We start from the raw sequence: 13996 nt of genomic DNA on the forward strand, positions 1-13996 counted from the left end.
ACAGTATGAAACAGGATAGTGAGAGATTATTAGGTCACGCTGCAGGCTCCTGGTTCATAGCCATGGTCTGTGAATGCATCATTCATTATGACTAACAACATGCTCAAAATCACATGTACTTCACAGCGTGAAGCTGAGTTGCGACTAAAGTGTGGCGTGATGGAGGATCGACTGATGCACATGCAAACTCCTTTGATGCTAGCATACTAAATAAGTCAATACAGACCAAACAGATGAAAGGGAGGACTGGGTGATAAAAGGGTGGGGGCTGGAGTAAGAAGCTGGGCTCACCGCAGGGTGCAGGGTTACCTGCTAGACTAAATCCAGACTGGTGCAGGTTTCTGACGGGCTGTTTGGTGGGAGAGGTCCGCGCAGAGGCAGAGGGGGTTCCACCACGGGACAGGGAGAATTCAGACACAGGGCCGTCGTACATTCCCCTGGGTACTGCCCTCAGGACGGCCAGCTGCAGGACGAAACACCAGAGCAGAGAAGAGGAATAAGAAGAGAAGGAGGAAAGGATGGGAAAGAACAAAGACAGACAGTGTAGTATCTCTAAAGATTTAATGTAACCAAATCCACACCTGCTTTGCATTACATGGTTGTTTGTGCAACTGTTTGTGTCTGAATAATTTATGCATTTTTCAGAGAGCACTTTTCCTGCCGAGAACGAGTTCCAGATTTGCACATCCACACGGAAAAACAAAAACAAATACAACAAGCAAACTCGTGTACACACTGGAGCAGAAACAGCCCAACACGGTATTTATATGTTATTAAAGCAAGTTGAAACTTTATGCTAGCACTGAACAAGCCATTGTCTGTCTGTCTGCCTGTCTGTCTGTCAGTGGCGTGACTCAGAGGAATCTTGGAAGCTCTGTCAGGAGTTAAAAAGAGACATCTGTGAATGGAGAAAGCATAACAGTGACTGCTACCAAGATAAACAGCTCACTGTTACTGCAGCTCCATTTTCTCATCAGCAGCCAGCTGCAAATTAGGAAATGGTGGAACAATGAGATTTTTTGGCCCGTAAGTAAGAGAGCAGAGCGCGGGGTCTGCTTTGAGTTACAGTTGGTATGGTATACAAATGGTTAAATCGGGTAACTCTCCATACTGTGGAAAAGTTTTTTCTTTTATTCCTGGCTGTTTAAAGTGTCTTAAGGAGCCATTTGTGGTATAAGGGAATATGGATATGTTGGCACTGAAATTCCTACAAATTTGGATTTTATATCTTATTGTGACTGAATTTATTTACCGCTTGGTTCTTCTTTACCCATTAATATAACTACACACTAACGGCACTTTTTGTGCTAGCAGCGCCCACAACCTCAATTTCAGAGTGCTTCTCACCGGCAGTTACTGTTGCTAGGTTACGAAAGTTGTCTGGTTGCAATTCAGCTTCACTCAGTAGCGATCCTTAGGTCTATTTTAAATCGCTCTGTATGCTTAATATTTGCTTTTATTCAATATTTTACAAATAAAACATAAAACAATGTAAAGGAATCGTGTCCTGGCAAAGTTGATATCTGAAGCCCCGCCCCTTCTTGATTTTGATTGGTCACTGAGAGACAAGCGCCATTGACGAGCGCAGCGGTGTTCCAAAAGTTGAACTATTTTCAACTGAGAGTGATGTGAGCGCAGTGACAAAAAACAGCTGATGCCGAGGGCGTTTTTGGGCTGAGGATGTTGAACGCTGAAAACGCTGAACTGCATTTGTTTTGTATAGAAAATAGACGCTGCCAGCTGCCGGCTTTTTTTAAACAGCTGTGTTTCACTTTAATCCATTTGAAGAAGAAGAATAAGACATACTTTATTAATCCCAGAGGGTAAATTTAAATTTTCCCTGTTTTTACAAATATGCCACACAGACAAAGGCCCGAAATATAGACATGCACAAACAGGAACCAATGGACATTAATAGCGAGATGTCAGAGTGAGGGGGCTGCACATGGACATGCCCCACGAGCAGTGGGGGATTCAGTGCCTTTGACACATCGACAGTGCCCAGGAAAGGAGCTGACACCTAAGCACATATGTTTATTCCAAAAAAAACATATTTAAAATGCTTTATATATTACTTTTAATTGTATGACACAATGTTTCTATTAGAGGAAAGTCCAAGCTCTTTGGCGACCTTGTGGTATTTACTCTTATAAAATTAAAATTTTAAGATAGCTTTAAAGCACCTACCTCTTATCTCTTTGCTGATTTTGTCCTGTACAGGCATAAGTGGTGGTTTTTAACAAAAAATCTCATCCTGCTTTCTTTAACAGTGAGTATCACTGACTTTAAATTTCTGCCCTGGAAAATGTAAACAAAGGCAGCGTGCAGTTAATCACTTTGTCACACCTACCCCCTGCCAGCAGCTTTAGGCATTAAAAATAAGTCCAGTGAAACTGCAAAACATCGTAAATTTGGGGCTCATTGACTCATAGACTTTGGTAACCCTTTTACTGTCTGTGGTAGGTCTCTCTTACAGAGCCTTGACCACCCTCACTGCACAGAACTTTTACATTACAGTGAAAAAGTGCAGCCAGCGCCCTGTGGCTGAACCTTGGAGGCTGATGTCAGACTCACAGTACAGTATCTCCCCCACATCCCACTTCACTGCCTCCTTCCTTTCCGCCCTTCTTTTCCCTCCATCATGGCAACTTCTATGTCTGCCCAAACTCCCATACTTCCTCTCTTACAATCTAAAAGACTCCTTTTCTTATCTTCTCTCACTACATTGTGTCTGCCACTTTGTAAGTGTGATGATCTATTGCAATAAGTATTCTTTCTCGCATTGCAGGAATTGTTGTGGTGTTTTAAGGATTGCATTTATCAGACGTCATTGCAATCTAGCAGGGAGTCTAGTACATCAAGAGCTTGTGTTTCTGTATGCATCACCTACTTTGATCTTTATCTGATCAAGAGCAATCCCCAGTATCAGAGTTATGCTATGTAAAGTGTATAAAAGTGGGCTGAACTGAATTAATGCCAGTATTTACCTGCTTCCTGGCCTTAACCCGCTTGTAGGCAAAGTCAGGGAAGGGAGTGCAGGGAATGAAGCGACCCACACCAGAGATGGTATGCAGGTTTCCATCTTCCAGAACAATCTTCCCCTGGCAAATCACCACCTGAGGGGCTCCACGCAGCTCCATGCCCTCAAAGACATTGTACTCAGCAGCCTAGAACACAAATATGAAATTATTATCATTATTACTTGGAAAGAACTTTTCGCAGCAGGATATGTAACAGAATTGAGCAAGGGGAAACATGCTATATAAAGAACAGTGGGTTTAATAAACAGCTGTGTAAATACTTGGTTCTAATTACGACATTCCGAGGTTTGTTATTTCTTGATAACAGACTGTAGTTATGATGACCAGACCGTTGCTAGGGAAACAGCTCTTATCACACAATCCAGAGGACTAACTGTAATCATATCAATCTGCAAAAAGAAGTCTGGTCAATTCCACCATCAGTGGAAATGTTTCCATTTAATGCGAGTAAAAACAGCTAGCTTAGCTAATTATAAGAAGGCTACAGAGTTAACCGCTCTGGACGCAGCTCTACCTGAGTGTAACAGACTATTTTTAAACGGAAAACGGAAATATAATCATTTTTAAACTAAGTGTCAAATAATTCATTTCATATGTAAAAAGCCGTGTAACAAGCAGAATAATGTAAACATCACCCCTTCAGGGTGAGACAAGACCAAGAGTCCTGCTCATCCTATCGGCATTCCATTCCGCGATAACAACCTGCTCACTATACATCATACCCTACTAATCACATATCATTACCCACTATGAGAAACAATGTGAAACAAACACAGTAAGTACAAATATATAGTTATAGAAATGTTTTTGCAATTTACAAGAAAACTATAGAAAAAGAAATTGATACAGATGTTGTCTAAATGTGTGACGTATTCATATTAAGGGACACACACACAATTACACAGAGGCAATCATATCACATTAAGCCCCCAATAGAGCATCCTGTCACACAAACCTGACTTTTTCAATCTAATTCATTGTATGATAACGTTTTTTGAAGTGGACACACTAATAAATTAATAAAATAAAAGAAACAAATAGTTTGTTTATTGAAGAATCACTGGAGCAAAGGTTTGATCATGAAAGAGTTAACAGAGTGGAGTTTCTAGTTAATGTGTCATGGGGCTTTAGGGGCCATTTTTATTTAGATAATTAAATCAATATTAATTTAATTTCAAAAAGAAAATAAACAAACGTCAAACTTTCTGAACCTTCAAGGCAAAAGAAAGGATTAGAAACACGACAACAGGGGGAGCTGTGGATGGATGAAAAGACAGGAGGTGCAGGAGAAAGCTCTCTCTTTCTCTCACTTTATCCCACACTTTCTGCCTCCTATTCTTCATCATTCATCACCTTGTTTCTTACACTTGTCTGTGTGACATGTACAAACAGCTGCTGGTTCATGCCCTTGTTGTACCTCTCACTCTCTTCACTGCTCACTTCAGTTGCCTGTCTTTTATCCTTTTTTCTATGTCTTCTTTTCATCCTCCGTCTTTCTCTCCTTCCTCCATTCTTGGTCAATTAGCGCACTCTCCTGTGCCAACTTTCTTTTCTCGACATGTTTGTGATCTGTGATGGACCCCTCCCCTCATTCCATTGTTGCTTATTTCCTCTGCACACGGCCCTGTTTTCTGCTGCCGTCCAAATTCAGGCCAGAACAGGACATAACTAAGACCCACTGCATGCCAAACATGATGTCATGACTGAGCCGAGTGTGTCTCAGTGTGTGTGTGTTGCTGCCTGTTGTTGTCTATGTGTCAGAGTATCCTTATGCGTATCTATGTATTTTTTTATGTTGACAACAACAAGAAATCCAAACCAGATGTGGGCTTAGTGATAAGAAACCTAAGTCGCAGCACAGTCTATGTCATGTTTACTCGATAGGGGAATGCATCCTCATGCATAGTGTGCTGGTAAACAGGTTGGCCCTGATTCAGACTATCCATTAAGGTACATTTATTATAAGTGGGAGCTGTTTTTTTAGTCTAGGAGGACGACCAAGCAGGAAATGAAAGTGTGACATCATTATGAAAGAACCCACGTATCCTCAGTGGATGTAGTCCACATTTGGAGGAGGCGTATTATTAGTCCACTTTTCTCTGTCTCTTTCCTTTTCTCCATCTGGAGACAGAGCAATGATCTTTTTTCTGCTACTAAAAAAGCTTTGAAGGAGCAATTCGCCCCTGGAAAAAGCCACTGTCAAAAAAGCTGGTGTACTCTTTAATCAGTAGAAGCAATCATATTTGAAATTGGCGCCATAGTTTAGAGAAAGTTGTACAAACAGTCTTGGTTTCGCCCATTCTACATTCCTACAACACCCAGCGTGCATTGCGCCCCCCTCCCTTTGAAAGGAACAGCCCAGCAAGAGACGCTGGAGTGAAATACTACCCTTGTCGCTGCAGGCAACGGCTCAGAGCGGTACAGAATCCGAAATACGGCAAGAATATACCGGTGGATCGTCTTCGGGTCTGAAGTCTACATTTCAAACCTGACAATTTTGAACGATGACACGTTTTACGTAGTCTGGCGGAGGTTTTCCAGGGCCCGTTGGAGAAGCAGTCAGCGTGCTCCAAAGGAACAGAGAGAGATTGCATTTTTTTCCTACCATGATGGCATTAGCTCCCCATAATAGCATGATAGGACTGTGGTTGAAAATGGGCGAACTGGCCCTTTAATTGTCCTTAAAGCAACACAAATGAACTCACAGATGTTGTTAGGAACTGCCTTTTTATCTCACTCGTGTATTTCAGTGAGTAGGTTTATGATAAGCTAGTAAAGCTGCAATTTCCTGTGCGGACACTTCCTCTGCTGCTCAGTGGCCTGTTTTGGATCCTCTGATATCTGTGTGTTTGCAGAAACCTCATTACTCACATGTGCAGGGTGAACTGTCCACACACTGTTAATGTACATTTCTTAGGAAGGACAAGAAGCTTCTGCAATGTGATAATACAGTTTCACATGTTTCCAATGTAGCTCCACTTGTTTAAAGAGTTAACTGTGAACACATGACAGTTGAACAAGCTTGTCTGTCACTTATGTTGTTTAACTGCAGCCAGATCTTTTCAACTATTGATATATTAAGATGTGTGCATCTTAAAACAACTAAGCCAGCAGTGCATTGCAGAGGAGGAGGATGGAGTAAATTCTGGTCTCTACTGGTTCAGATTGTTTAGAGAGATTTTTCCTGTAAAAACATCTTTTAACCAAAGCTGTTTTCTAATTATGGGATGAGCTGCAATGTGTACAGATGGTTTGTGAAACTATTTGTAATATGAGTATTTACTTTAAACCCTCTATGGTTGTCCAATCATGAAAACATTTAGGATGATCTGCTCTGGAGAACGTGATACACAGGGTGGAAATACCTCGTCATTATACAGCACATAGTGTCCCTGTTGATTTACTGTACAAGGGCATTCTGGAAAATGTTTGCTAACAGACTGGTCGTTGTATTCGGATAAACCCGTGTATGTGAATAATCCACATTTTTTGAGGGTTCTTGGATTTAGGGAGGCTCTACTTTACATTGAGAGACGGTCATGTGGTGAGTCGTATTAGTAGTGAGCATCCACAGAGACTTCATTTCCGTTCAGAGGAACTGAGAGAGCTCTTTGGAAGCTGTTCAAAAATGTGATCTCTCTCTTCACTAACTCTCCCTCTCTCTCTCTCTCCCTCTTGCACACATACACACATTGAAGTAAAAGCTTATCTCATATTCTGCTGGATTCTTTCCCGTAAAATCAGACACTGTTTAACAGCGTTTTAACCACTCCAAAGCTTGTATATAATGTAACAATACTAATTTCAACTTAAAGTAATAATCTCGAAGATTTTCATTGAAATAAATGTCTGTTAAGTCACTATATATATCGCCATATGAGGTAACACAATGGTGATTGAGCCTATGGCCCGCTGATGAAAGCCTTTGCATTTGCAGTATTACGGACTGGGTGTCAGGTGCGACTTCACAAGCGGCGCCCAGTTTGTGACGCGTTTTTCATCACCCAGCAGTGGTTGGTCTGCCAGAGAGGGTAGGCGGAGCTAACGTAACAAACACACGTGTGTAAAGCGGCTGTTTTTCCAGTCTCTGCAAGTGTTGCAACTAAACAGTAATCTACTATGGCTGAACAAACAAAGAAAAGATCGATGACTACAGATACAACTTCAAAAATAAGTGAAAATCCGAAGAAAAGAAACTAATTCGACGCTCAGATAAAGGCAAACAGTCTAAAAATCTAAGAAAATCAAGCGTTACAACCGGAGCCAACTGTGGACGTCACACATGCGACACTGTCTGGATATCTGGGAAGTGTGCTCCTGCAATTACCGTGTATCACCTTAGGTGCCGCCAAAGAGAACACAAGTGAAATCTTGGAGATTACCGCTTTAGCAGAAACTTAAAACAATATAAGTATAATCTTCAACCAGTATGTGACGTACGTACCGAGTTGTGTGTCTTGGCAGTGATGGTGCGGATGAAGTCTGTGTCCCAGATGACCAGGTCGGCATCAGAGCCCACGGCGATCCGGCCCTTACGAGGGTACAGGTTCAGGATCTTGGCTGCGTTGGTGCTGGTGACGGCCACAAACATGTTCTCATCCATCTTACCTGTAGTCTAGGAGGGAAAGAAACACACACAGGAAATAGTAAGCCTTTGTCAAAGATGGGTGATTGGTGAATACAATGTTACTCCATTTATCTGAAATAAAATGACATCTTTATTGTAGATATAAATGGATTACAATGAAATACATTCTCCTTTAAGCACGGCTTAAGAAGATGCCGATGTTTTACATTTTAAATCTTTTCTAAATCCCATTGATAAAATTGTTAATTGTTAATTATCAATAACCTGGCATCAAATTGTATCAGCAAGTTATTTTAACAAGTTTATTGTTGTTTTGCGTTACATATGGATCTGGATTAGCGTAGCAGGAAGCAGAAGGGAATAACTCCATTCACTTTGTACAAAATAAAAAAACAGAGCAAACAAGAGCTTCAATTTTAAGCGACGTCCCTAAGGAAATACATTTATATTTACACAAGGACATTACAGGCAGCAAAGTATGCCACAGCTGTCTAAAGCTACATGCTCTGTGTCTGTAAGTAGCACACAGATGCAATGATAACAGAGAAGGACGGAAAAAATGAGGGCAGTGTGCTGTAACCAGGGGTGAAGGAAAGGACAGATGTGGAGATAGAAAGAGAAAGGATAAAGGAAGGCAGAGGCAGTGACAACAAGACAGTGAGATGAAACTGGAGAAGGAGAGAGAGAGAGAGAGAGAGAGAAAGAGAGCGAGGGTGTCTGGAAAAATAGTGACAGCCAGATAAAAGAAGGAGACAGTGAACAAAAGTGTCAGTAAAAAATGGATGAAAATAGAAACAGCAGGGATGATAAAGGTGTGGATTTGACGGCAGAAACTTCAGACTGAAATTCACTGGAGACTGGAGATGACAAAGCTGAGGCTTTGAAATATTATGATGTTCCACAGGGGAAGAGCTGAGCAGCAAGTGGATCCAGATAAAAATAGTTTAGAATGATCTCAATATTCCACTCCCATTATTCTTTGTTTCTGTTTCTAGAGTTAAAAAATGGGAGAAGAAAGAGAAACATAGCCCTTACCACAGCTTTATCCCAGATGAGGGTCATCCTCTCCTCCACTCCGTTGACACCTTCAGGGATCTGAGTGAAGTCGTCCTTGCCAATGGCCTTCTGGGCCACGCTGAAGGTGCAGTGAGCACTGCCAGTCACACTCAGGTCTCCACTGGAAGACAAAAAACATGAAAATGCAGAGTTATGATGAAAACACCAGCAGGGCACAATATGTGTACACAAATAATGTTATTAAATCAAAAGGAAAGTGTTTATTTACTTCAGCAGAGGAGGCACAAGCCAAAGAAAAATGACTGGTAGTAATTTGAATGTGCCTCATGCCAGAGTTTGCTCTTCGAATACTAACCGTGACTAATGATTCGAGCTTCCAATAAACACTGTAACTCACTTACAAGACAAAGCCAGCCAGGATAATAGACTTCAAATAATACTTGGTTTTATGAACAGTGAAACCAGTGAAGAATTGCCTTAAACCGCCATTCTTTCTAATGACCGGGGAGAGACTCCAGTGTTGGTAAAAAAGTCTGATTGTAATGAAACATTTAAGAAAATAACCTTGCTTTGTACTTAATTTACTACCTCATTTAACCTCATTTACCAGGTCATCTCAGTAAATATATTTTGTGAAAAACATAATTTTATGCTAGCCAAACTTAGCATCCCACAGTTATCACAATTACCATGAATTAAGGATGAACCTTACTAAACATGCTAGTGCTATTGTTAGCTGATGACTAAGGGTTTGCTGGGTACTTCTTTTCTCTTCTCCAGCTCCACCAACTTGTACAAACAGGGTCACTTCTGTCTCCAATACAACAAAACTGTGATGGCTTAAATGCCAAAATCAAGTATTGTAGTCAAAATGGTAGTCAGCAAACCAAAGGGTATACTTAGAACCAGGACAAAACTTTAGAACCAGGATAAGGCGACATGAAAAGTGCCCTTTTTCAGTAATTGGTTGTACCAAAAAACAATATTTTTGGTAGGTTTGTTTGTTTAGAGACAGTTTTTTGCTAAAATAGCGTTCGAATTATTTCATAGTTACAGTGAATTGTGCTTGCTCCTTGCTAAACTTGAGCTTGAGCTAAGCTTGAGCTAGCAATAGCTTATACCCTTAGCATTAGCTGACTACTAAGCGTTTTTTTGTGTTGCTTGGAATCGTTTTCTGATTATGAGACAAGAGATACACTGTTTAAAAATGCTGCATCCTTCTTTTATTGTGTTATCCATGCACAATATAGTTAAAATACCATGAGAAGAAGTTGTGAAATAATGGTCAATAACCAAAGGGAGGTGTTGGGATAGGTACCTGGACAGCAGCGTGTTCAGATAGTCTGGAGTGGTGGGATCAGGGCTAAGAGGAGGTGAAGTTACAAAAGAAGCCGCCTTGGCCCAGTTCTTGCTCCAGTAATGCGTCCCATCGGTCCCCAGGCTGGCCGTGATTGGCTCCCCAAACACAACATTTCCTGGGAAACACACAATGGTAAAAATATGTTCAAGTATCAAATGTGAAGTGTATCAAATTGATTTATTTTAGTGATTCTTGGCTTTCACAAATACCATGAGTTGCAACAGTCAAGCATTATTAATTTGTCAGCAGGTTAATCTCACTAAAAGCATTGATAATTCATCTGAGTGTGTGAATAAGAGGAACATTGCCTAATCCCTGAGAGCCAAACATCACACAATGTACAAATTTCACTGTGGCTCAAATTGAGCTTATTCTTTCCTGCACAATGAGCCAGGGTTTAATACATGTAGCTAAAATGTTCCTGTTCTCGTGTTTCTTCATGCTCTCACACCTAACTGATTGAACTCCTTCCAGTTTTAAATGTTAGAGCGTGAGAATAGATCCAAACAAAGATGTCCAGCCTATAAAGGGTCCACATGAGTGCAAGAGGAAGTCCTTCTGAGGACAGAGCTGCCTGTAAAAACCTCATGTGGCCCTCAAGATGTCCAAACATACATTCTTCTTTTCGCATTTTATCCTCAAAAACTGTATATTTCACAATCCATCACAGACAGGCAGCCCCTCGGTTCACCTCTGCTCCTTCCTGGGACTGTGAGGGATGGTTTGTGTGACAGCTAAACCACAGAAAAGACCTCAGTGACAAATGTCAAAATTCCTTTGGGAATAGCATCTTTTTCATGATGGCAAGCAGAGCCAAAGTCATGTGTAAATTGAAAGCTCCAGTAAAGACAGTGAAATCTTCTTATAAGGGAATAGGTGCAGTGATGCTTGTATGTGCATCCCAAATGTCTCAGAAATCAGCACAAAGATGGCAACCAATGAGCAGGAGTACATTGAGTAATTCAGGTCTTGTATATCTGGACCATAGATTGTTTTAAAGGCACATTTGTTGTGTAGTTGTACTGATCTGATCAAATACAAGTAAAATGCTGTTAAAAAAAGATATAAGACAGAATCAATATAATATATATATGTATATAATGTATATAAAATACAATACTATTTTGTAATGTAAAATAGGACCCATTATTGTTGCTGTGGACAATGTACCATCTTGAACCTTGCTTTTCTGTTTGCAGGCACTATTATTTTTAAGAGCTTAACACTTCCTGAATATACCCACTTAATTTACAATATCCTACTTTGGGTAGTAAAGTCTAAATGCTGAGTGCTCTTTACCTTTTTTCCGGGCCTGTGAGATGATGTCAGCAGCACTCTTGCTCATGACACGGGTCACATAGAGAGGACAGTTGGTTTGGCTGGCGATGGTGATGGCACGAAACACCGCCTCCGCCTCCAGCTGCAGAAGGGACAGGACATTGTGGTTGACTTATAAATGGTTTTACCATTAGAATCTTCTCAAACAGACTTTAAATATCTTAACCACAGGTCATTAGTTATTTTCAGAGCTGTATTATTTGAATAATTCACTTTTGACCAAATGTGGAAGCTTATAATTTTGAAGGTCTATTCAGTTTCTTTGATATTTTGGGATTTAGTTAGACTTGAGTTAGCACCACATGCTAATTTACTTGTTTTCCTAACAGAAGACTTTAAAGTTTGTGATTATCTCATTTCTAAAACATCTTTCTTTATTTCCATGTTTATGAAAACCAGCGAGGAAGAATTATATCTTTTAATCCAAAATAAAGTTGCTAGTTCAAAGCCATGCACAGCTCCAGATGTGACAGCTGACTTGTTTTGCAATCTGCAAAGTGACGCACACACTTCAGCTGATTATTATGTTCTAGTCCACAAGTTCAACCTGGCTCCCATAGCCAATGAATTATAGCAAAACAGGACACCAGATACTGATAAAATCATCCAACTCTGCTCAATTAAATTATGTTACTAAGCCTTTGACTTTTAAGACTCTGCTTTACTGCATGACACCATGAGACTGGAGGGACAACTTCACTCCTCTGCACCGCAGAGTGGAAAATCCAAGTCAAGCTAAAGGCAGACAAGTGGCATGGCTTTTACTCTGTTTGTTAAAGAAACATTAGGAGCAACTATTCCTCACCCAAAGCCTCTAATGTGTGTGAAACCACACGTGTAACAAGAACATTGTGTGTCTGACAACCAGTCCAAGACTGTGTGTATATGTGGCCATGTTTTGACTGCTATTTGTCTTATTTCTTACAACTTTGACTTCTCAGTTGGTATCTTAAGATCAACAGTGCTGTCATTGGCTGCAGGAAAATCACCAAAAAGGAGCCATAAAGGCTTAAAAACATACAATATCTCAAGAAAACCTATGGCTTTGTCTTAAAACAAATACAAACTTAGCTTTATTAGTCTTTAAATGTTCATGGCTATGTGCTTAACATCATTTTACATAATTTGTGCATGTAGGCTATACAGTGTGTTTCTGTCGTACCTCTTCTGGCCTGCTCAGCACGTGTCCCTCTGGTCCAGTGATACCCATCTGCAGCATGCGGGCCTGCTCCTGTTCAACACACACACATAAAGCAGGCTGTTAGCTTCTCAGCTCATAGATGTATGTAGGAATATTTTTTTGGTTGTTCAGCGGTTTGAGCGATCGGGCTGATGTAACCTCTTGGTCACACTCCAAGATGATATTCTGTTTCTGTTTCTTTCTGCCTGTGTGAAGGATTCGAGCCGCGGTGTTGTCATCTGGGTCAGGCCACACACAGAAGACTGCGGGAAACCCCGGGCTGTTCAGGGTCTTTGTGTACATGTAGACCTACTTCCAGATAAGTTCTGTCAGCATTTTTGTGTCCGTGGTAAAGTGCAGAGGTGACCCCTGCATGGGGACACTTGGACAGAGTGTCTAATGTCTGCATGGATGATTCATTAAGACATCCTTCCCCAAAAATGACTTTAAGCCTTTAAATCAATTGTAGTATTTTCAACCTGGGTTTTATTATCATAATTAAACCTTTGTGACTTAGGTTACTTTAACACCATAGCAAAACAGGAAGAATGGAGTCGCTTACGTCTGTGACTGATCAAGAGTAGCACAGAAACTAGCTCCATGTATTAGCTACGGTTGCTAGCAGACATCTATTGAATAGGCAGCTAGTATGGTTTAGCTACTGTAGCTAACTTTTTAAAAATCTACTTACTAGCCTAAGTAGATTTCTATGATGCTAGCTACAGACGCTAATCCATGCTAGCTGCCTACTCAATAGATTTAGCTAAGCTAGCTTTTTAGAAACCTACTTACTAGCCTATTAAGCAGATTTATATGAAGCTAGCTTCAGTAGCTAATCCCTGTAGCTAGTCTCTGTGCTACTGTTGACCAAAACTACCAAACGTATTTATGTGTTGGTTTGTTTTAATGAATGATCTGTGGGACACTGTTGACTTTGCATGTACATAGCAAGTATAAAAGAGTAATGAGAGAAGGTAATCTCTGTAAGCTAAGTGCTATGTCGTACGGTAAGCCAGTGGACTATTAGGAGGAAAAACGTGAGTCATCTTCTACTGCTTGCCAAACATATCTATTCCAATCAGACCACACAGTCGAAAAGCTAAACCTAGCAGACGATGAAGAATGGAGGCAAAGGCAGCAGAACTTGTAACTCAGGGAAAGTCATTTTTTCAGTTGTCACTGCTCTCCAAAGCCGTATGAGGAGTGAGACCTGTTGATGACTGGCATGGAAAATTTAGACAGGTCTGTAGATGAGAGTTAATCCAGCTGTGTTAATACAAAAAGCAATCTCTTTCACATCCCAGAAATGAAGTAGAGGAGGCTCTGTGGACAAATGAAAGTCCTTCTACATATGGTAAGCATCACACTTACAACCCGTACAAGGGAAAAACAGCGTTAGCTTATTGAACAGATGACTTTAGTGTTTATTTGGAAAGCTTTGGAAGGATCATGCTGCTAGAAACTCTGTGTTT

At 40.6% G+C, this 13996-nt stretch overlaps 1 protein-coding gene across 2 annotated transcripts in view; it reads right to left on the reverse strand.

Annotated features, from left to right (window-relative positions):
* Positions 1-13996, reverse strand: part of dpysl3 (dihydropyrimidinase like 3) — a 36360-nt gene that overhangs the window by 2794 nt on the left and 19570 nt on the right. Inside the window, exons 7-13 of one of the 2 annotated variants that reach the window (XM_069667242.1) lie at positions 12507-12575; positions 11306-11426; positions 9965-10121; positions 8665-8806; positions 7486-7656; positions 2988-3167; positions 310-463 (exon numbers count right to left, since the gene is read on the reverse strand). In XM_069667242.1, the coding sequence (XP_069523343.1) occupies positions 310-463; positions 2988-3167; positions 7486-7656; positions 8665-8806; positions 9965-10121; positions 11306-11426; positions 12507-12575 (994 nt within the window). Of the gene's footprint in view, positions 1-291; positions 464-2987; positions 3168-7485; positions 7657-8664; positions 8807-9964; positions 10122-11305; positions 11427-12506; positions 12576-13996 lie in introns of both variants that reach the window. The other variant, XM_069667233.1, reaches the window with a different exon arrangement.

The sequence above is a fragment of the Semicossyphus pulcher genome, unplaced genomic scaffold, assembly GCF_022749685.1.
Source record: "Semicossyphus pulcher isolate SPU_LCO1_2020_fin unplaced genomic scaffold, fSemPul1.0.p SCAF_10, whole genome shotgun sequence".
Classification (NCBI taxonomy): domain Eukaryota; kingdom Metazoa; phylum Chordata; class Actinopteri; order Labriformes; family Labridae; genus Semicossyphus; species Semicossyphus pulcher.